The 20,293-nt window shown below is 50.6% G+C and overlaps 1 protein-coding gene across 1 annotated transcript in view; it reads left to right on the top strand.

Annotated features, from left to right (window-relative positions):
• Positions 1-434: 434 nt before the first annotated feature.
• Positions 435-20,293, top strand: part of rimbp2b (RIMS binding protein 2b) — a 119,838-nt gene continuing 99,979 nt past the window's right edge. Inside the window, exons 1-4 of the mRNA XM_060843897.1 lie at positions 435-512; positions 1,946-2,068; positions 9,514-9,618; positions 11,580-11,630. Of these exons, the coding sequence (XP_060699880.1) occupies positions 9,517-9,618; positions 11,580-11,630 (153 nt within the window). The 5' untranslated portion in view covers positions 435-512; positions 1,946-2,068; positions 9,514-9,516. The remainder of the gene's footprint in view (positions 513-1,945; positions 2,069-9,513; positions 9,619-11,579; positions 11,631-20,293) is intronic.

Genomic DNA, 20,293 nt, shown 5'->3' with positions numbered 1-20,293 from the left:
GTGTTACTGTACCCCCTGTCTGTGCGGGGGTGTGGGTGTTACTGTACCCCCTGTCTGTGCGGGGGTGGGGGTGTTACTGTACCCCCTGTCTGTGCAGGGGTGGGAGTGTTACTGTACCCCCTGTCTGTGCAGGGGTGGGGGTGTTACTGTACCCCCTGTCTGTGCGGGGGTGTGGGTGTTACTGTACTCCCTGCCTGTGCAGGGGTGGGGGTGTTACTGTACCCCCTGTCTGTGTGGGTGTTACTGTACCCCCTGTCTGTGCGGGGGTGGGGGTGTTACTGTACCCCCTGTCTGTGCAGGGGTGGGGGTGTTACTGTACCCCCTGTCTGTGTGGGTGTTACTGTACCCCCTGTCTGTGCGGGGGTGGGGGTGTTTGTGTTTTGCTGAATTGCTGATGTTTTTGATTGTGTTTTGTCTTTCCTCAGGAGAATGAGCTGAACGAAATTCTTCATGAGAAGTGTCACTGGACGTTCCAGCCGCCTGTGCTGTCCCGGATTCTCCAATATGAGCAGGTATTCCCTCCTCACCCTCCCAGTCTGGGACTCCGGATTTACACAGCTCCGAACGACCGAGGGGATCACCTCCAGGGGTGAATCTGGCAGCTGTCCCCGATGGAGAGGGACCTGAGGAAAGACAATCATTTCTCCACATGACTGTTCCCTCTTATTCCAGAGGAACAGGGACAGTTCAGTACAGCAGCGTGCGGGTGGGGGCAGGAGGGCTGAATGGCCTCTTTCTGTGCTGCAGCTGTCTTGGTCGAAGACTTGCTCTCAGTTCTGAAGGGGGTTAATGGTCTGCTTTATCCCTCCGAGGGGGCTGTTTGTGATGTTGTTTCGAGCTGGTGTTTAGGAAGGATGTTGACCGAGCAGTGACTGAGTCCGTGCTGCGAACACTTCTATCTCAGACCCAGACACTCCCTGCTTTCCAAGTGTATTAGGTTTTGTCCAGTTCACAACCTGACTATAACTTACTAACTCAACAATAACTTTATTCACAATTACTGATGTCCATTTCACAATCCAGTACAGGCACAAAGGGCTGAATGGCCTCCGCCTGTACTGTAATAACGCTGTGACCCTGGGAGGTGGATTCCATTAAAGTCCCTGATGTCTTTATGCAGGTTCTCCCGCCTCCCCCCCATCCAATCTGACCCAGGGGGAGCTCCCAATGTGACCCAGGGGGGAGCTCCCAATGCGACCCAGGGGGGAGCTCCCAATGCGACCCAGGGGGGAGCTCCCAATGTGACCCAGGGGGGAGCTCCCAATCTGACCCAGGGGGGAGCTCCCAATGTGACCCAGGGGGGAGCTCCCAAACCCACCTTCTCTCGGTTTCCGACAGGGATTTCTCCCGCCTTCACCACGTTATCCAACTCCACTCTGCCGCAGCTGATTAACTGCTGAAACCGTCACCTCTCCCTTTGTTAATTCCAGGTCAACCATGCTCCTTGCTGCTGTCCCACACACACACACACACTGTCCACCATCAGCTTGAACCCATCCCAAACCCTGCTGCTCATCCCTTCCCACATGGTGGGTCCGAATCCCCCCTCCCCCGGCATTCCTGTACTCCCTGACTGACTCCGGCTCCTGGTCAAGCAACAGTTTACTCTCGTCATCTCATCTTCCCTTTCAAACTCCCCCCCAAAGCCCCATAATCCCCTCCAAAACATCCAGCCCTCTCCGATCTCTGACCCATCCTGATTATAGCAGCTCTGTCCTTGCTGTCCTGGGTCTGCGGTTCCCTGGGCCCAAGGCCCCTGCATTCCCATCCCCAATCCTTCGGCCTCCCTTTAGACTATTCAGAAACCCAGCCTGTCCCTGACCATCACATGTCTGAGATATCACCCCATAACTCTGGGCCAACGCTCCTAGTAAGCACCTTCCAATGCTGTACTGCATTCAGGAGGCTATGTAAATGCACGTTGTTGATGGCATTTTCTCTTCAGGTGAACCCAGAGTATGATCCGGTGAAGGAAGCTCTGATTGTGGTGACACAGGAACGGGATTTGGCATTACTGAGGAATAACTTACTCCACGACAAACTGGAGAATCTCGAACAGGTTCTGAAGGTAAGACTCCGGGCTCTGGCCCGCGCTGCCATTGGTCCCTTTCTGGGCAAGGTGACACACAACAGCAGCAGGGGATTGGCTGTAAGTTATAAACCCCACCCAGTTTCTGGGGAGGGTAACAACAACATGTAAGGGGTGTGTGAGGGTCAAGGGTGACAGGGAGGAGGCAGGAGAATGAGGCTGACAAACAGATCAGCCATGACCAAACAGTGGGACAGACACGATGGACCGAATGGCCTCATTCTGCTCCTATATCGTATGGCATCATACGGTAATTGGGGGGGAGGCGGTAGGAATTGATGGGAGTGTGTAAAAGCCAGGGTTTAAGTGGAGTGTGTAAATGTGAGGGTATAATGGGAGTGTGTAAAAGTGAGAGTGTAATGGAAGTGTGTAAATGTGAGGAGGTAATGGGAGTGTGCAAAATCGAGGGTGTAATGGAAGTGTGTAAAAGTGAAGATGTAATGAGAGTGTGTAAAAATGAGGGTATAATGGGACTGTGTAAAAGTGAAGGTGGAAGGGGAGTGTGCAAAATTGAGCATGTAATGGGAGTGTGTAAATGTGAGGGTGTAATGGAAGTGTGTAAATGTGAGGGTGTAAGGCGAGTGTGTAAAAGCGAGGGTGTAGGGTGAGCGTGTAAAACCGAGGATGTTAGGGGAGTTATAAAAGTGAGGGTGTAATGGTAATGTGTAAAAAGTGAGAGTGTAATGGGAGTGTTTAAAAGCAAAGGTGTAAGGGGAGTGTGTAAAATGGAAGGTTTAAGGGGAGTGCATAAAAGCAAGTGTGCAAGGGGAGCATGTAAATGTGAGGGTGTAATGAGAGCGTGTAAATGTGAGGGTGTATTGAGGTTGTGCAAAACCGAGGATGCAAGGGGAGTGTGTAAAGGGGAGTGTGTAAAATTGAGGGTGTAGGCGGAATGTGTAAAACCAAGCGTGTAATGGGGAGTGTGTAACAGGGACAGTATAGAAGTGAGTGTGTAAATGTGGGGGTGCAATGGGAGTGTGTTAAAGTGAGGGTGTAATGGGAGTCTGAAACTCGCAAGGATGTAACGGGGAGTGTATAAAAGCGAGGTAATACAGAAGTGTGTAAACACTAGGGTGTAATGGGGGTGTGTAAATGTGAGGGTGTAACGGGAGTTTAAAATCGAGGGTGTAAAGGGAGTATGTTAAAGCAAGAATGTAAATGGAGTGTGTAAATGTGAAGGTGTAATGAGTGTGTGTAAACGTGAGGGTGTAATGAGACTGCGTAAATATGAGGGTGTAATGGGAGTGTGTAAAAGTGAGGGTATAATGGGAGTGTGTAAAAGTGAGGGTATAATGGGGATGTGCAAAAAGTGAGGGTGTAATGGGATAATGTAAAAGCGAAGGTGTCAGGGGAGTGTGTAAAAGCAAGGGTGCAATGTGGTGTGTGTAAAAACAAGGGTGGAAGGGGAGTGTGTAAATGTGAGTGTGTAATGGGAGCGTGTAAATGTGAGGGTGTATTGAGGTTGTTAAAACCGAGAATGTAAAGGGAGTGTGTAAAATCGAGGGTGTAAAACCAAGGGTGTAATGGGGAGTGTGTAACAGGGACTGCATAAAAGTGAGAGTGTAATGGAAGTGTGTAAATGTGAGGGTGCAATGGGAGTGTGTTAACGTGAGGGTGTAATGGGAGCATGTAAAAACAAGGGTGTAATGTGGAGTGTGCAAAAATGATGGTGTAAGGGGAGTGTGCAAAAAGCAAAGGTGGAAGGGGAGTGTGCAAAATCGAACATGTACTGGGACTGTGTAAATGTGAGGGCGTAAGGGGAGTGTGTAAATGTGAGGGTATAAGGGGAGTATGTAAAATCGAGGGTGTATGGGGAGTATGTTAAAGCGAGGGTGTAAATGGAGTGTGTAAATGTGAACGTGTAATGGGAGTGTGTCAACGTGAGGGTGTAATTGGATTGTGTAAATTTGAGGGTGTAATGGGAGTGTGTAAAAACAAGGATGCAAGGGGAGTGTGTAAAAATAAGGGTGTAATGGGAGTGTGTAAATGTGAGAGTGAATGTGGAGTGTGCAAAAATGAGGGTGTAATGAGAGTGTGTAAAAGTGAGGGTGTAATGGGAGTGTGGAAAAGCAAGAGTGGAAGGGGAGTGTGTAAAAGCGAGGATGAAAAGGGAGTGTGTAAAATAGAGGGTGTAGGCGGAACGTGTAAAACCAAGGGTGTAATGGGGAGTGTGTAACAGGGAACTGTGTAAAAGCGAGAGTGTAAAAACCCCCCACACCCAGAGCAAATCTCAAACAGCAGCTGCACAACTGTGCCGGGTTAAACACCAAGACTGCCTGAAGATCGACTCCACACTCTCACTCTCCCCGTGACACACTCACCCTCTCCCCGTGGGGCACACACACTCTCACCGTAGGACACATACACTCTCACTATGGGACACACACACACACACACACACACACACACACACACACACACACACACACACCCACACACACACACACTTCCCATGACACACTTACACTCGGTGTGGGGTACACACGCACTCACTGTGACACACTCACACTCTCTCCGTGATACACTCACACTCAAATTCTCACCATGGGGCAAACATGCACTCACTGTGACACATTCTCACACTTGCCGTGGGGCACACTCACACTCACTGTGACACACACTCACACTCACCATGATACCCCCACGCACTCACTGTGACACACTCACACACTCACTGTGACACCCACACACACTCACAGAGACACACACACCATGACAACCCCACGCATTCACTGAAACACACTCACACTGTCACATGACACACTCACGCTCTCACCATGACACACTTACACTGTCATTGCGACACTCATATACTCCCATGACACAGACACACACACTCACTGTGACACACACACACCGTGACACTCTCACTGTGACACACACACTCACTGTGACACACTCACTGTGACACACACACACTCACTGTTTCACACTCTCTGGTGGTGCTAGGCTGACTGATTTGTGACAGACCAAGTAAAGGTAATGTCGCATGACCCACCAATGTCACCTAACGCCATCCATGTGGCTCAGCCAATCAGATAATAAGTTTGGGAGAAGATTTGTAGCTCGGGTGCTTGTTGTTGTGGTTCTGTTCGCCGAGCTGGGAATTTGTGTTGCAAACGTTTCGTCCCCTGTCTGGGTGACATCCTCAGTGCTTGGGAGCCTCCTGTGAAGCACTTCTGTGATCTTTCCTCCGGCATTTGTAGTGATTTAAATCTGCCGCTTCCGGTTGTCAGTTGCTGTCCGCTGCAGTGGTCGGTATATTGGGTCCAGGTCGATGTGCTTATTGATTGAATCTGTGGATGAGTGTCATGCCTCTAGTGTGCCACTGCCACACACACAGATGACAAGCAACATGAGTTCGACTGGGACAACACTACTATTATAGGACAAGCCAAACAGAGAACAGCCAGGGAATTCCTAGAGGCATGGCACTCATCTTTTACTTCACTAAATTATTAATTTAAAAGAAAAACACATGATTTTTGTCCCTGAGTTTTGCTGATGGTTTTCTCAATGACTGACTCCTGTTCAAGATGGCCGCCGCTGTTAGCATCTCTGTTTGTTGATGGTGGGTGGGGGGGGGGGAAGCAGGAGAAAGCGCGTCCTTGCCAGAGAGGCTCACCCTCGGAAACAATTCCAAATTAATAGATGTGTAAGTACCTGGAGGATTGAAGATAGTTCTGGAAATGATAATTGTAAGGTCATCAGGCAAGCCACTGATAAGGTTGTTTGTTGCCCTCCATTTTGTAACCAGATTTCGGACACCAGGTCTCAGTTAAGCTCATGCTATTCTGGACTCTGTGTGAAATGATGGTTGACATCTCCCTAGTCTAATTACATTCCTAAAGCAGGGCTCTGTTGTCACCAGTTTCTATTTTAACTGCAGCCGCTGCAGGCTCCTATACAATATGACAGGCTCACTAACAGTCAGCATCATTCCAAACATTCAATTAGTTTCTTCGGAAGTGAGACCAGTCACTGGAAACAGCCAGCATCAGTATCACATGGAGCCCTGTTCATTCCCAGCAGCTAACACCAAGCCACTGCTTTCCCTGTATTCATAGAACATGGAACAGTACAGATTAGATTACTTACAGTGTGGAAACAGGCCCTTCGGCCCAACAAGTCCACACCAACCCACTGAAGCGCAACCCACCCATACCCCTACATTTACCCTTTACCTAACACTATGGGCAATTTAGCATGGCCAATTCACCTAACCTGCACATCTTTGGACTGTGGGAGGAAACTGGAGCACCCGGAGGAAACCCACACAGACACGGGGAGAACGTGCAAACTCCACACAGTCAGTCGCCTGAGGCGGGAATTGAACCCGGGTCTCTGGTGCTGTGAGGCAGCAGTGCTAACCACTGTGCCACCGTGCCACCCTTCGGCCCAACATGTTGTGCCAAACCTGACACCAAATTAAACTAATCCCTCCTGCCTGCCCTTGGTCCATATGCCTATATTCCTTGTAAATCCATGTGTTTATCTAAAGGTCCCTTCATCACCCCTATCTGCCTCCACCCCCACCCCCTGGCAGCGTGTTCCAGACTCCTATCACCTTCTGGGTCAATACTTGCCCCTCACTTCTCCTTTGAACTTTCCCCCTCTCACCTTAAATGCATGCCCCCTTCCCCACAGTATTAAACATTTCAACTCTGGGAAAAAAGCCCTACCTATGCATCACATAGTTTTATAAACTTCGATCAAGTCTCCCCTCAGCCTCCATTACTCCAGAGAAAACAACCTGAGTTTTTTTAGCCTCTCCTTGTAGCTCAGACCCTCTAATCCAGGCAGCATCCTGGGAAACCTCATCTACCCCCTCTCCAAAGCCCCCACATCCTTCCTATAATGTGGTGACCAGAATTGAGCACAATACTCTAAGTGTGGCCGAACCAAAGTCTTATAAAGCTGTAACAGGACTGTATCCTGACTCTTGTACTCAATTCCCTGACCAATAAAGACAGGCACACCTTACACCTTCTTTCCCACCCTATCTACCTGCGTAGCCACTTTCAGGGAGCTACGGACTTGAACCCCAAGATCCCTCTGTACATTAATACTGTTCAGTGCCCTGCCAATAACTATATATATTTTTCTTTAACGTTTGATCTCCCAAAGTGCAGCACCTCACATTTACATAGACTAAATGCCATCTGCCATCTCTCCACCATATCTGATACATATCCCTTTTACACAATCCACAACTCCACCCATCTTTGTATTGTCTGCAATGATCTTTGTAAGCCCCACGCCTACATTTTTGTCCAAGTCATTTGTATACATATATATCCAACAGCAGGGATCCCAGTACAGATCCCTGTGGAACACCACTCGTCACAGACCTCCAGCTGAAAAACACCCTACCATCACTACCCCCTGCCTTCTATGGGCAAGCCAATACTGAATCCATGCAGCCAAGTCACCACAGTCTCCCTTTCTCACTCTCTGTCGCACTCTCTCTCACACACTCACTCTCTCTCACAGTCTCCCTCCCTCACTCTCTGTCACACTCTCTTGCTCTCTCTCACTCTCTCCCACTCTCTCTCTCCCTGTTTCTGGGATCCTTCTCGATGAGCCGACTGAGGGATCTTGTCAAAAGCCTTATCAAAGTCCACGTAGACAACATCCACAGTCCTCAGACCCATCAGCACAGAGTAGCTCATCGAGCCAGCTGTCTTGCTGCGAGTGCTCAGACATTGAAATTCTCCACCCAGAGTACATTCTCAGAGACCAGAGATTCCCTACAGTGTGGAAACAGGCCCTTCAGCCCAACTAGTCCACACTGACCCTCCGAAGAGTAACCTACCCAGAACCATTCTCCTATATTTACCACTGACCTAATGCACCTAACCTACATATCCCTGGACACTAAGAGACAATTTAGCATGGCCAATCCACCCTGACCTGCACATCTTTGGACTGTGGGGGAAACCAGAGCACCCGGAGGAAGGTGTGCTGGTGTTGGGAAGGTGTGCTGGTGGTGTGCTGGTATTGGGAAGGTGTGCTGGTGTTGATGTGCTGGTTGGGAAGGTGTGCTGGTGTTGGGAAGGTGTGCTGGTGTTGGTGTGCTGGTGTTGGGAAGGTGTGCTGGTGTTGGGAAGATGTGCTGGTGTTGGGAAGGTGTGCTGGTGTTGGGAAGATGTGCTGGTGTTGGGAAGGTGTGCTGGGGTTGGGAAGGTGTGCTGGGGTTGGGAAGGTGTGCTGGGGTTGGGAAGATGTGCTGGTGTTGGGAAGGTGTGCTGGGGTTGGGAAGGTGTGCTGGGGTTGGGAAGGTGTGCTGATGTTGGGAAGATGTGCTGGTGTTGAGAAGGTGTGCTGGGGTTGGGAAGGTGTGCTGGTGTTGGTGTGCTGGTGTTGGTGTGCTGGTGTTGGGAAGGTGTGCTGGTGTTGGGAAGGTGTGCTGGTGTTGGTGTGCTGGTGTTGGGAAGGTGTGCTGGTGTTGGTGTGCTGGTGTTGGGAAGGTGTGCTGGTGTTGGGAAGATGTGCTGGTGTTGCTGGGATGATCCAGGTATGTTCCCCTTAATTCATGATTCTGGACACTGTTGGGAAGTGACGATTGTCAGAATCCGGCTGCCTGTACTAGAGGGAACGTTAATAATTACAGCTCATCAATCCTGCTCAGAACGTCATTCTAACAGCTGGTTATTATTCTGTCCTCAGGGCTGTGATCCAGGGCAGTCTTCATTGCAGCTGGGATTTATTTGGCACCTTTAACACCGTAAAATGTCCATGCTGCTTCACAACGATGGAGAGGGTGGCTGTTGGGGAGGGGGTTTCAGAGGTAGGTTTGAGGGAGTGTCTGCTCGTTGAGATGAAGGGCTTTAGGGAGAGAGGCTCTTAGGGCTCAAAGCATAGCAGCTACAATCCCGCATGGCCAATAGGCTGGAGCGACATCACCCAGGCAACTGGATGGACAGGGGACTGAGAGGTATATTACTGACCAACATTGGGGTCGTACCTGCACGGTGTTCACTCATCCTCGCCTCTGTGCACTCTCTCTCTCTCTCCTCACCCCCCCCCCCCCCCCACACTCTGTCACTCTCTCTCGCACTCTCTCTTTCACTCTCTGTCAATCTCTCTTGCTCACTCCTCCTCACAAACTCTCCCCAATATTCTCTCCCTTTCTGTCGCACTCCCACTCACTCTCTCTCTCTGTCTCTCTCACAGTCTCCCTGTCTCACTCTCTGTCACTCTCTCTTGCTCTCTCCTCCTCACACACTCTCCACAATATTCTCTCCCTTACACTCTCTGTCACTCCCTGTCTCACACTGTCTCCCTAACTCTCTGTCACACTCTCTCGCTCTCTCCCACTCTCTCTCTCTCTCCCACTCACTCTCTCTCTCTCACTCACTCTCTCTGGGATCCAGGTTTAAACCGTGGCCATTCCTGATGTCCTCCTTTCCCTTGTTCTGCAGCATATGCGTGAAGCTGCTGGGCGTCGCCAACAGTTGGAGTTGGAGCATGTGGAGGCTCTCGCCGTTCTCAAGAGCAAGCAGCAAGAGATCGAGCTCCTTCGGAGGGTGAGTCACACCTGGGGGGGGGGGCAGTGTGGGGGTGTGGGTCACACCTGGGCCTGGGGGGGGGGGGGGGGGGTGGCAATGTGGGGATGGGTCAGACCCTGGGCCTGGGTTCTGAACTCTGAAACTCCCTCCCTAAACCACCTCCCACTCCCACTCCCCCACTCCCCCACTCCCACTCCCACTCTCACTCCTCCTCTCCCCACCTCCCCCTCTCCCCACCTCCCCCTCCCCCTCTCGCACCTCCCCCTCTCGCACCTCCCCCACTCCCCCCTCCCCTTTCCCCCTCCCCTTCCCCCTCTTCCCCCTCTTCCCCCTCTTCCCCCTCTTCCCCCTCTTCCCCTCCCTGAATCCAAGGCCTTAGTCATTGGGGCAGTTTGCCTGTTCCAGAATGTACCATGGACCATCCATTATTCCTGTACAATGATTGAAATACGTCCCTGCAGAGGGGCCCAGTTTTTCACAATGTATCCTTCAAATCTGGTTAAACGTTTTAGACACCTCAGTACCCTCACTGGTTAACCTCCAGAATTCAAGGGACTATGATCGACATAAAATGACCATTTAATCCCTTTCGTGCCAGTATCTTCCTGGTGAATCGAGACTGCTTCCCCAGCCCAAAGCCAGACTCACCCACCCATTTACGGAGCACAGACCTAAGCTCACTGCGGTCAGGCACGGTTTGAGACAGCTGCTACATCACTGTGGTAGAAGGCAGTTGGGCTGAAAGGGTTAACTCGCAGGGTTTGGACTAGCGCCAGCCTTAATATCAAAATGGGAGCAGCTCATCCATTCCTGTCTGTTGTTTGTCAGTTGGACAGTGTACGGATTGCTGAGGCCTGGCTACTCTCTCTGAGGACATAGCAAAGTCTCTAACCAAGTGTTAATATTGTTAACCAGCCTTAAGCCAGGGTCAGCTGTGATCTTTACTAGTAACCGATTTGAAGGGTAGATTGTGAGAAATTGAGTTCCTCAGGAGGGAAGGATTGGAGCTTTTCCTGTACAGAGTTGAATTGGAATCATACATGACCCAGGGAATATTCCTGATGAAAGGCTTTTGCCCAGAACGTTGATTCTCCTGCTCCTTGGATGCTGCCTGAACTGCTGTGCTTTTCCAGCACCACACTCTCTGACTCCAACATTGTGGAAAAGGCAAACTGCTCCAATGAAAGGACCAATCCAGTCTATCTCTGCCTGGCTGTTGCTCAGGGATGTGCGTGTTCTGCAGGGTCAGTCCTTCACTCATTAACACCAGTAAGCCCTAGGGGCTAGTATGACCAAGATGGGTGAGTGACAGCATGTTCACCCAGGGGTGATCTCAGTTGCCTGCATCTCTCACAACAAACCGCTCTCAGTTTGGAGACCTGAGCTTTCCCCTCTACCCGGTCAGATCTGGCTGGTCATACCTGGCCCCACCCGAAATGTTTAATTCTTTCACTGTGTTACCCCTCTGAAGTTGGACTGGACCCAGTCAGTGCCCCATCCCCTTGTGCTCACTGATTCCCCTTCAGCCTCGACCACATTACAGACATGGAGAACGCTGGAGAAACTCGGCACGTCTGGCAGCATCTTTGAGAGAGAGAGAGAGAGACAGAGTGAACCCTTCCTCACAGCTGGGGCGAGGTGGTATTGATGCTGAAGATGGAGGGGTGGGGGGGGGAGTAATCAGATTAGTGTAGCCCGTGTACCCAGTCTCTCTCTGATCTTGGTGATAGGCTCCTTTCAATAACTCACTCACTGCTAAAGTTAAACTGACCTGATTGCTAACTGCTCTCCCTCCATCCGACATACTGCAGCCAATGGTCATATTGTCTGGGGATACAGCCAGGCAGTGAGCAAATGGAGTTGAGGTACAGTCCATCTAATGATGGAAGGGATTTGATGGGCTGAATGGGCTTTTCCTGATGTTTATTTGTATTTGTGAACATGTATTAAACAGATGTTTCCTTTCCCTGTTGGTGTAGGCTCAGGTTGAAGCTAAGAAGGAGCATGAAGGAGCTGTCTTACTGCTAGAGGTGAGGATAATATTCCAGATAATCAGCGATGGATTGCAAACATCCCCAGTCATTCTTTGTGTTTTTTTCATGTCTGATGAGATCTGAGCCTCAATATGGCTGTGCTGTTTTGTCCGGAGACGTTACAGTTAGATCACAAACTCAGACAGAGTCATGTAGACGGTGAGGTTCTGTAAGTGTGGGGGTGAATAAACGCAGCAAGTTTGCTCACAGTACGGAGGGGTCTGTTTGGTTCTAGAAATGATCTCAGCCTCAGGAACATGGGAATGGACAAAACTCATCCTGCCTCATGTTTCACTTCCAGTCAGAAACAAAATCCCCTTCATTCTAACAGCGTACCAGGTCCCGAATCATGTGGAATAGAAATTGGTTTACAGAACGTCGAAAGCACCATTGATCAAAATTGATGAGATGCCTTTCCATTCCAGTATTGTCAGACAAAATTATATTTTGGAAAAATAACTTTCTCCAGGGATTTGGGGAAATGTGTGAAGCAAGAAATCAGGCAGGGTCAAGGGAAGGGCACAGGTCAAAGAGATTGGAATTAATTGGGGAAAAACTGACAGTGCTGGAGAAACTCAGCAGGTCTGGCAGGCTCTGTGAAGAGAGAAACAGAGTTGACATTTCATGTCTGCTATGCCTCTTCCAAATTAATTGAATGATGACTCTTTCAAAGAGCCAGCACATGCACAATGGGTGAATGGCCACATTTCTGATGAGTGAATAAGTCACTGTAACCTCGGATAAAGTTAGATTTGGGGCGTCAAAGTCTTTGAAATCAAATTATTCTTTGTCATTTTCATCTGAAAATGGCAGTGATGATGAGGTTTGTTTCTGAGAGGTTTTAATTCCTTCGGGTTTAGTTTCTCATCATTTACTCTATCTCCCTGACAACCAGACGACGTTGATCAAAATCTCAGGTCAGAGCACTACGTTAATGACCACATTCATTGGAAAGTCCTGCTCTTTCCTGTAACCCCCTGCATCTCCGTGTCCCAGGGTCAGCTGCTGCTGAGATCCTCATGGATTCCTCACTGCTTCAAGACTGGAATGTTCCTTAACTCCCCCCGCCCTGGCACTCTCTCCTAACTCCAAACCTCAGCTCATTTGAAACACCACCATCCCCGTGTCTTAACCCCACCCCACCTCCACAAGACCCTGGCAGGTTTAAGCTCACTCACCGTGCCCCCCCCCCCATTCTGACAGCAATTTAATTTTTCAATTCTTATCCCTGTTTTTATATCCCTCTGTACTCTCCTCCACATGGAACAGTAGTTCCCACCAGGACAACGCAATTGCTTCCCAAATCTGACTTCCTGCATTCCCAACGCCAACCCCAGGAAACTTACAGACATCACGGGGGCGTGTGGGAGAGAGAGTAAGAGAAAGAGACATAGAGAGAGACAGATACTGAGAGAGACTGAGGGAGATACAGAGGGCGAGACAGAGAGAGAGAGAGAGGGAGACGGATAAAGAGAAGGACAGAGGGAGACCGAGAGATACAGGGAGAGAGACAGAATTGGTGAGAGAGAGAATATGAGAGGGACAGAGCGAGAGAGAGTGTTGGGGTACAGAGCTTACTTTGGGAAAGTCACAGAGAGGGGGAGCTCCTGCTGACTTTACTCACTCAACACCCCCCCTCCCCGAGCCACTGTGAGATTCCAATCCTCCCTTACTGTTTGGGTCAGTTGGCGTGATCCTGCGGACAATGTGTAGACAGACAGGGAGAAAGCAGGTCAATGGTACAATGTCATGATGCTCACTTTCCAAACCCGTGACCACTTCCATCTAGAAGGACAAGGGGCAGCAGATACATGGGAACATCACCCCCTGCAAGTTCCCCTCAGAGCCCCTCACCGTCCTGACTTTGAAATATATCGCTGTTCCTTCACTGTCACTGGGTCAGAATCCTGGAATTCCCCCCCTCAGGGCATCGTGGGTCTACCCACAGCACATGGACTACAGCGGGTCAAGAAGGCAGCTCACATCCCCCCACCCCCCCCCCCCCCCCCCACCCCCCACGTTCTCTAGGGGCAACTAGGGACGGACAATAAATGCTAGGCCCAGCCAGTGAGACCCACATATCACGAATGAATTTGAAAGGAGGTTTGGAGAGTCGGTGCTGACCCAACAGGGCCGAAGAGCCTCTGTGCAACAATTCTGCCATTCTCATTTCCTGCAGCTCAGAACCTGCGCTGAGCTCAGTGTCAGTGGGTAACACCAGGCAGCTCCCTGTCTGGCCTCACTTCTGTAATAGCTGTCCCTCAAACACAGCTTCCAGCTGACCCACTGCCCACCCCAACTCTCCCCCTCTGAGTCATCCCTGCACCTCATCCACCCTTCCCTCCCCTCCCTCGCCCCCCCCCACCTCCCCAAGTCAGAGAAAGCTGTCTGTCTCTTACCTCTGTGTGTGAGTGAGTGTATGTGTGTGAGAGTGTGTGTGTGTGTGTGTGTGTGTGTGTGTGAGAGAGAGAGAGTGTGTGTGTGTCTGTGAGTGTGTTTGAGAGTGTGTGCATGTGTCTGTGAGTGTATGTCTATGAGTGTGCGTGTGAGAGAGTGTGTGAGTGTGTCTGTGAGAATGTGTGTGTGAGTCAGCAAGTGTGTGAGAGTGTGTTTGTATCTGAGAGTGTGTGTGTGTGTGTCTGTGTGTGACTGTGTGTGTGTGTGTGTGTGTGTGTGTGAGAATGTGTGTGTGTCTGTATGTGTCTGTGTATGTGAGAGTGTGTGTGTCTGTGACTGTGTCTGTGTATGTGAGAGTGTGTGTGTCTGTGACTGTGTCTGTGTGTGTGAGAGTGTTTGTGTGTCTGTGAGTGTGTGTCTGGGTGTGTGTGAGTGTGTGTTTGTCTGGGTGTGTGTGAGAGTGTGTGTGTGTGTGTGTGTTTGTCTGGGTGTGTGTGTGTGTGTGTGTGTGTGCCTGGATGTGGCTGTGAGTGTGTGTATGCGAGTGTGTGTGTGTCTGAGTGTGTGTTTGTCTGGATGTGTGAGTGTGTGTGTGTGTGCCTGGGTGTGTGTGTGGGTGTGGCTGTGAGTGTGTCTGTGTCTGACTGAGTGTGTGTCTGTGTCTGACTGAGTGTGTGTGTGTTTGGCTGTGTGTATGTGAGTGTATGTATGTGTATGTGTGTGTGTGTGTGTGTGTCTTGGTATGTGTATGTGTCTGTGAGTGTGTCTGTCCGTGTGTGTGTGTGGGTGTGTCTGTGTCTGAGTGTGTCTGTGTGTCTGTGAGTGTGTGTGTCTGTGTGGTCTCCCTCTCCAGTCTCCCCACTGGGATGTCCGAGAAGCAGAAACGCTCTGTGAGGAGGTGTTCAATCACCAGGGATGGGGTGGCAATCACTGAGCGATATTCTCACAGCCTGTCAATCCAGTAACCCAGCTCATGTTCTGGGGATCCAGGCTCGAATCACGGTGCATAGTGGAATTTGAATAAAAATCTGGAATTAAGAGTTTTTTTTAAAGATATTTTTATTAGAAATTTAACATTTTTACAAGTTTACAAAAATAAACAAAACTCTCAAATACAAACATTGATATACAATGAAATCAAATATACAATAATCAAAATTTAACAAAGGAAAAGAAAAAATTACCAAAATAAAAAAAAACAAAACTCAACTTCCTACTAATCTAACCTATAACTAACCAGAGTGTATACCTAAGTCTCTTACATGCTCGGAATGTAATAACATCAAATGTAATAAAACCTGTATTTGTGCGGGATTCCTCTCCCAAGGGGCTCCGGAGCAGCCAGGTTTGTGATCTTCATTAAATAAAAGCCCTTGTTAGGATAGCCGAAATATCTGTATTTATATAATTCAAGAAGGGCTGCCATATTTTTTTAAATAATTCGGTCTTTTGGTACATCATATTTGTGAGGAAGTCGAGGGGAATACATTCCATAATTAATCTGTGCCAATTTGAAAGTCCAGGGGGGCCCTCAGCCACCCAGTTTACCAAAATATTTTTCCTTGCACAGAAAGAGAGAATAGAAAATAGTCTCTTCCCGTGCATATCCAGGGAGGGCAAGTTCGAAAAGCCCAAAAGGAGAGATACAGGATCCACTTTAACTTCCGTTCCTAAAATTTCTGTCAGGGTACTTGCTACTTTAATCCAATATCTACGGATCTTATGACAAGTTCATAGGCAATGTACCAGAGTGCCCACCTCTATTTTACATTTGGGACACATTGGAGATGTTCCTGCCTTAAATTTTGCCAGTCGAGCCGGTGCTATATGAGCCCTATGAAGTATCTTCAGCTGGATAGCCTGGGTTCTGTTACAGATAGTAATTCTTCTAGCATTTTCCCAAATATCATTCCACATTTCTATAGAGATTTCTAGTCTCAAATCCTGATCCCATGTTTTAAGCAGATTGTCCATATCTCCCAATACTTCATCATGTAGTAAATGATAAATAATACTGACGGAGGATACCCCCACTGGTCGTAGGACATTACATTCTCTATCTGATTTATAAAAACTATCTATTAACGTAGTCTTCTTCTGTATATAATCTCGAATTTGGAAGTATCGAAAGAGGTCGAATTAAGAGTTTAACGATGACCATGAATCTGTTGTCAATTGTCAGTAAATCCCACCTGGTTCCTTGATTCCTTTGAGAGAAGGAAACCACTGTCCACATCTGGTCTGGTCTCCATGTGAGTCTAGACTCACTGCCTCCGTAACTGCCCTCTGGGTCTGGGCAATTAGGGATGGGTAATAAATACTGGCCGTACCAGTGGCACCTTCATCCTGGGAATGAATAAAAAAAATCAAAAGCTCATATAAATCCCAAAGAGCCTTCGCCAGAAAGGACTGTTTCTCCCACTGCAGCCGGATTGTTCAGGGACCGTAGACACACTCCACCATTCCCCTCCTGGACCCTCGTTGACCCTGGGTTACCTTTGTCACTCTCTCCAAGGCAACTTGGTTCCATAACCAGAACCGAAGCTAGGAACCAGCTTCTGGAAGGTTCCAACGTGACATGGCCATTTCTTTCCCCACTCAAACACAACCACAGTCTGACTGACCAGACCTGTCTCTGTCTGCTCTCAGCCTGAACTCTCACAACCAAACCGTCATGTAAAACTTTATCAGATACTTTTAAAACGTTTAAACCATGGAGTCACCGAATGTGACAGTAACTTGTGCTTGTGCTGTCTCTGAGCTGGTCATTTCATCTCAATCTCCTTGACTATTCCTCAGCCCTTTCCAAGTTTTCCCGCGTGCAGCTTTTCTGATCGAGCTGGTTTGGTTTTTACCCGACAGCAGGGTATTTTGAGTCAGTTGCCTCTGAGTCGGTGTTCTATACAGAGGCCTATTGTCACTGACAGTCCCGCTCTCCTACACAAACAGGGAGAGTCTGTCGCTGCGTCAGTGAGTCCTGCACACGCGACACATCATCCTCAGCTGCTGCTTGTGACTCAGACACAGCTGGTATTTCTTTGGGCCTATTTCAGGTTGAGCTGATGATTGGAGGCTCAGTATTGGGTCATAGGCATTCCCAACACCTTACAGACAACATGGACTGTCCCTTCCCCTCTCCCTCCTTCCCCTCCCCCGTCCCCCTCCCCCTCCCCTGCCTCCTTCCCCTCCCCCTCCCCCCTCCCCCTCCCCTGCCTCCTTCCCCTTCCCCTCCTCCCTCCCCCTCCACCTTCCCCTCCCCCTCCCCCTCCACCTTCCCCTTCCCCTCCCCCTCCACCTTCCCTTCCCCCCTTCCCCTTTCCCCTCCCCGTCCCCCTCCTCCCTCCCCTTCCCCCTCCTCCTTCCCTTCCCCTCCCCCTCCACCTTCCCCTCCCCCTTCCCCTTCCTCAATTTCCTCACTGCCCTCCCTTCCTGTCCCATCCCTATTCTACTCTCCCTGCCATCTGCTCTCCTCTTGCTCCTCCCACCTTCCCCTCCCCCTTCCCCTCCCTCCTTCCCCTCCCTCCTTCCCCTCCTCCCTCCTCTCTCCTTTCTTCCTCCGTCTTCCCTTCTGTCCCTCCCCTTGAAGGGCTTGGGTGTGGGCCAATGACATGATGATTATGAGAGTGAGGGAACAGGCCGCTGGTGCTGAATATTTCCGTGCCGTGTGTAATCGATCATTGACCCTGGATCATTCTGGGAAGGTGGTTTTGTGGTCAGGTTGTGCAGGTCTGAGTTAGGGAGGGCGTTCACATTCTTGGCCCACCCTGAAGATTCACTGTTTATCCTGAACTCACTCCAAATTATAAACTAAGGAAACCTTCATCCTCTGTACACTGCCAGAGGGGAGCTGACTGACAGCCCCTCAGTTTATTCAGGAGTGACCTTGTGTCCTGGGACATCTGAGGAGGTTTCACTGATGGGGCCTCCAAACAGCTGGGTCCCCATTAGGCTCATCACGTGTTGATGTGGTTTATCGTGTGACTGCTTCAAGCCTCTCGTGTTCCTGACCTGACAGACTTGTCCAAAGACTCACTCTGAGAATGACATTGGAGTTTAATTATAAGACGGTATAACATAGTGGTGGAGGTAGGGCCGTTCAGCCCATCGAGTCAGACCCACCATTCAGTGAGGTCATGGCTGATCTGATCATCATTAACTCCATTCCCCAGAACCCAGACTCCCGTACTCATTACAAATCTGTCTCAATCATCAATATATTTAATGACCCAGTCCCAACAGCCCTCTGCAGGAAAGAATCCCACAGATGCACCACACTCTGAGAGAAGTAATTTCTCCTCATCTCTGTCTTCAATGGCTGACCCCATATTCTGAGATGATGCCCTGTGCTCCTAGACTCTTCCACAGGGAGAAACAGCCTTTCCACATCCCATCCTGTCAAATCCCTAAGAATCCTGCGTGTTTCTGTAAGATCACCTGTCATTCTGCTAAACTCCAACAGGCCCAACCTACTCAGCCTTTCCCTATGAGCAGTCCCTCCATCCCCAGGATCAGCCGAGTGAACCGAGCCTGGTAGTATCCCTTTCTCTGGATAAGGGAGCTGAACCTGTCCAACTGGGGCCTGGCCTTGAATAGTTTAAGGCTTAAACTCCCTGGCTGAAAGTCCATTCCCATCAAAACAAAGACCAACTCTCTCTGTGTCTTCTCCATTCCCCACTCAACGTCAAAGCTGGATTTTTGTGACTCATGCACAAGGATCCCGCCCCTGCGCCAAATCCCTCTATCCCACACTTTCCTGTGGGAGGAAATAAGATTTCACTATCGTCATCCTGCCAAGGTGTGGGAGCTCACACTTCCCCACACTCTAATCCACCTGACAAATCTCTGGCCTACTCTTTCAGCCCGTCTCTAACCCACCACAGATTCTTTACTCTCCTGCATCATCCAGAGGCTGGAGGCACTTTCTGAACGAAAGGTGGGCATTCGCCAATGTTTTAGTAAACATTGACAAAACGTTCCCATGTAACCGAACCTGGGGGCAATGAATAAAAACACTGATAGATCCGGGGTGGGGCGGGGGGAACGCTCCTTTATCCAGAGAGCAGGGAGTATGTGGGATTCACATCCACAACATGAGAGTAGGCAAGGTGTGTCACAGGACAGGGGGAGAGAGGGAGAGGGAAGGAGCGTGGGGGGAGGGGGGGAGAGAGGGAGAGGGAAGGAGAGAGGGGGGAGGGGGGAGAGAGGGAGAGGGAAGGAGAGAGGGGGGGGGGGGGGAGAGAGGGAGAGGGAAGGGGAGAGGGGGGAGGGGGGGAGAGAGGGAGAGGGAAGGAGAGAGGGGGGAGGGGGGAGAGAGGGAGAGGGAAGGAGAGTGGGGGAGGGAGAGGGGAGAGGGAAGGAGAGTGGGGGAGGGAGGAGAGTGGGGGAGGGGGGAGAGTGGGGAGAGGGAAGGAGAGCGGGAGGAGGGAGAGGGGAGAGGGAAGGAGAGTGGGGGAGGGAGGAGAGTGGGGGAGGGGGGGAGAGTGGGGGAGGGAGAGGGAGAGGGAAGGAGAGTGGGGGAGGGAGGAGAGTGGGGGAGGGGGGGAGAGGGAAGGAGAGCGGGAGGAGGGAGAGGGGAGAGGGAAGGAGAGTGGGGGAGGGAGGAGAGTGGGGGAGGGGGGAGAGTGGGGAGAGGGAAGGAGAGTGGGGGGAGGGGGGAGAGGGAAGGAGAGTGGGGGAGAGGGAAGGAGAGTGGGGGAGGGAGGGGAGGGGGGAGAGCAGGGAGAGGGAAGGAGAGTGGGGAGAGGGAAGGAGAGTGGGGGAGGAGGGAGAGAGGGAGAGGGAAGGAGAGTAGGAGGAGGAGGAGAGAGGGAGAGGGAAGGAGAGTGGGGGAGGGGGGAGAGAGGGAGAGGGAAGGAGAGTGGGGGGAGGGGGGGAGAGAGGGAGAGGGAAGGAGAGTGGGGGGAGGGGGGGGGGGGAGAGAGGGAGAGGGAAGGAGAGTGGGGGGAGGGGGAGATGGTGTTGGGGTGAGATGAAGAATAGTACATGAAGAAGAAATGGGCGGAGGGTGGGGCTAACTGATGTCTCCCCACCTCCCTCCCCAAGGTCAGAGAACTGGCATTGTTTGGGGTTAGGGATGGTGGGGGTGGGGGTGGGGGTGGGGAGTGACAGAATCTTCAGGCACTTCTTTGGTCACCATTGGGCCTCCAGCTGCAGTGGAGGTCCCACAGCTGAGAGCCAGCACCAAGTGGGTGATCCCAGTCCACAGGCATGGACAGTGCAGCCGAGGGGTGATCAGTCAGGGAGGGGGAGGGGAGGGAGGCTTG

This window comes from Hemiscyllium ocellatum, chromosome 24 (genome assembly GCF_020745735.1).
Source record: "Hemiscyllium ocellatum isolate sHemOce1 chromosome 24, sHemOce1.pat.X.cur, whole genome shotgun sequence".
In the NCBI taxonomy this organism is placed as follows: domain Eukaryota; kingdom Metazoa; phylum Chordata; class Chondrichthyes; order Orectolobiformes; family Hemiscylliidae; genus Hemiscyllium; species Hemiscyllium ocellatum.
The sequence above is the reverse complement of the archived record's forward strand: the minus strand, read 5'-3'. Positions and strand labels throughout refer to the sequence as shown.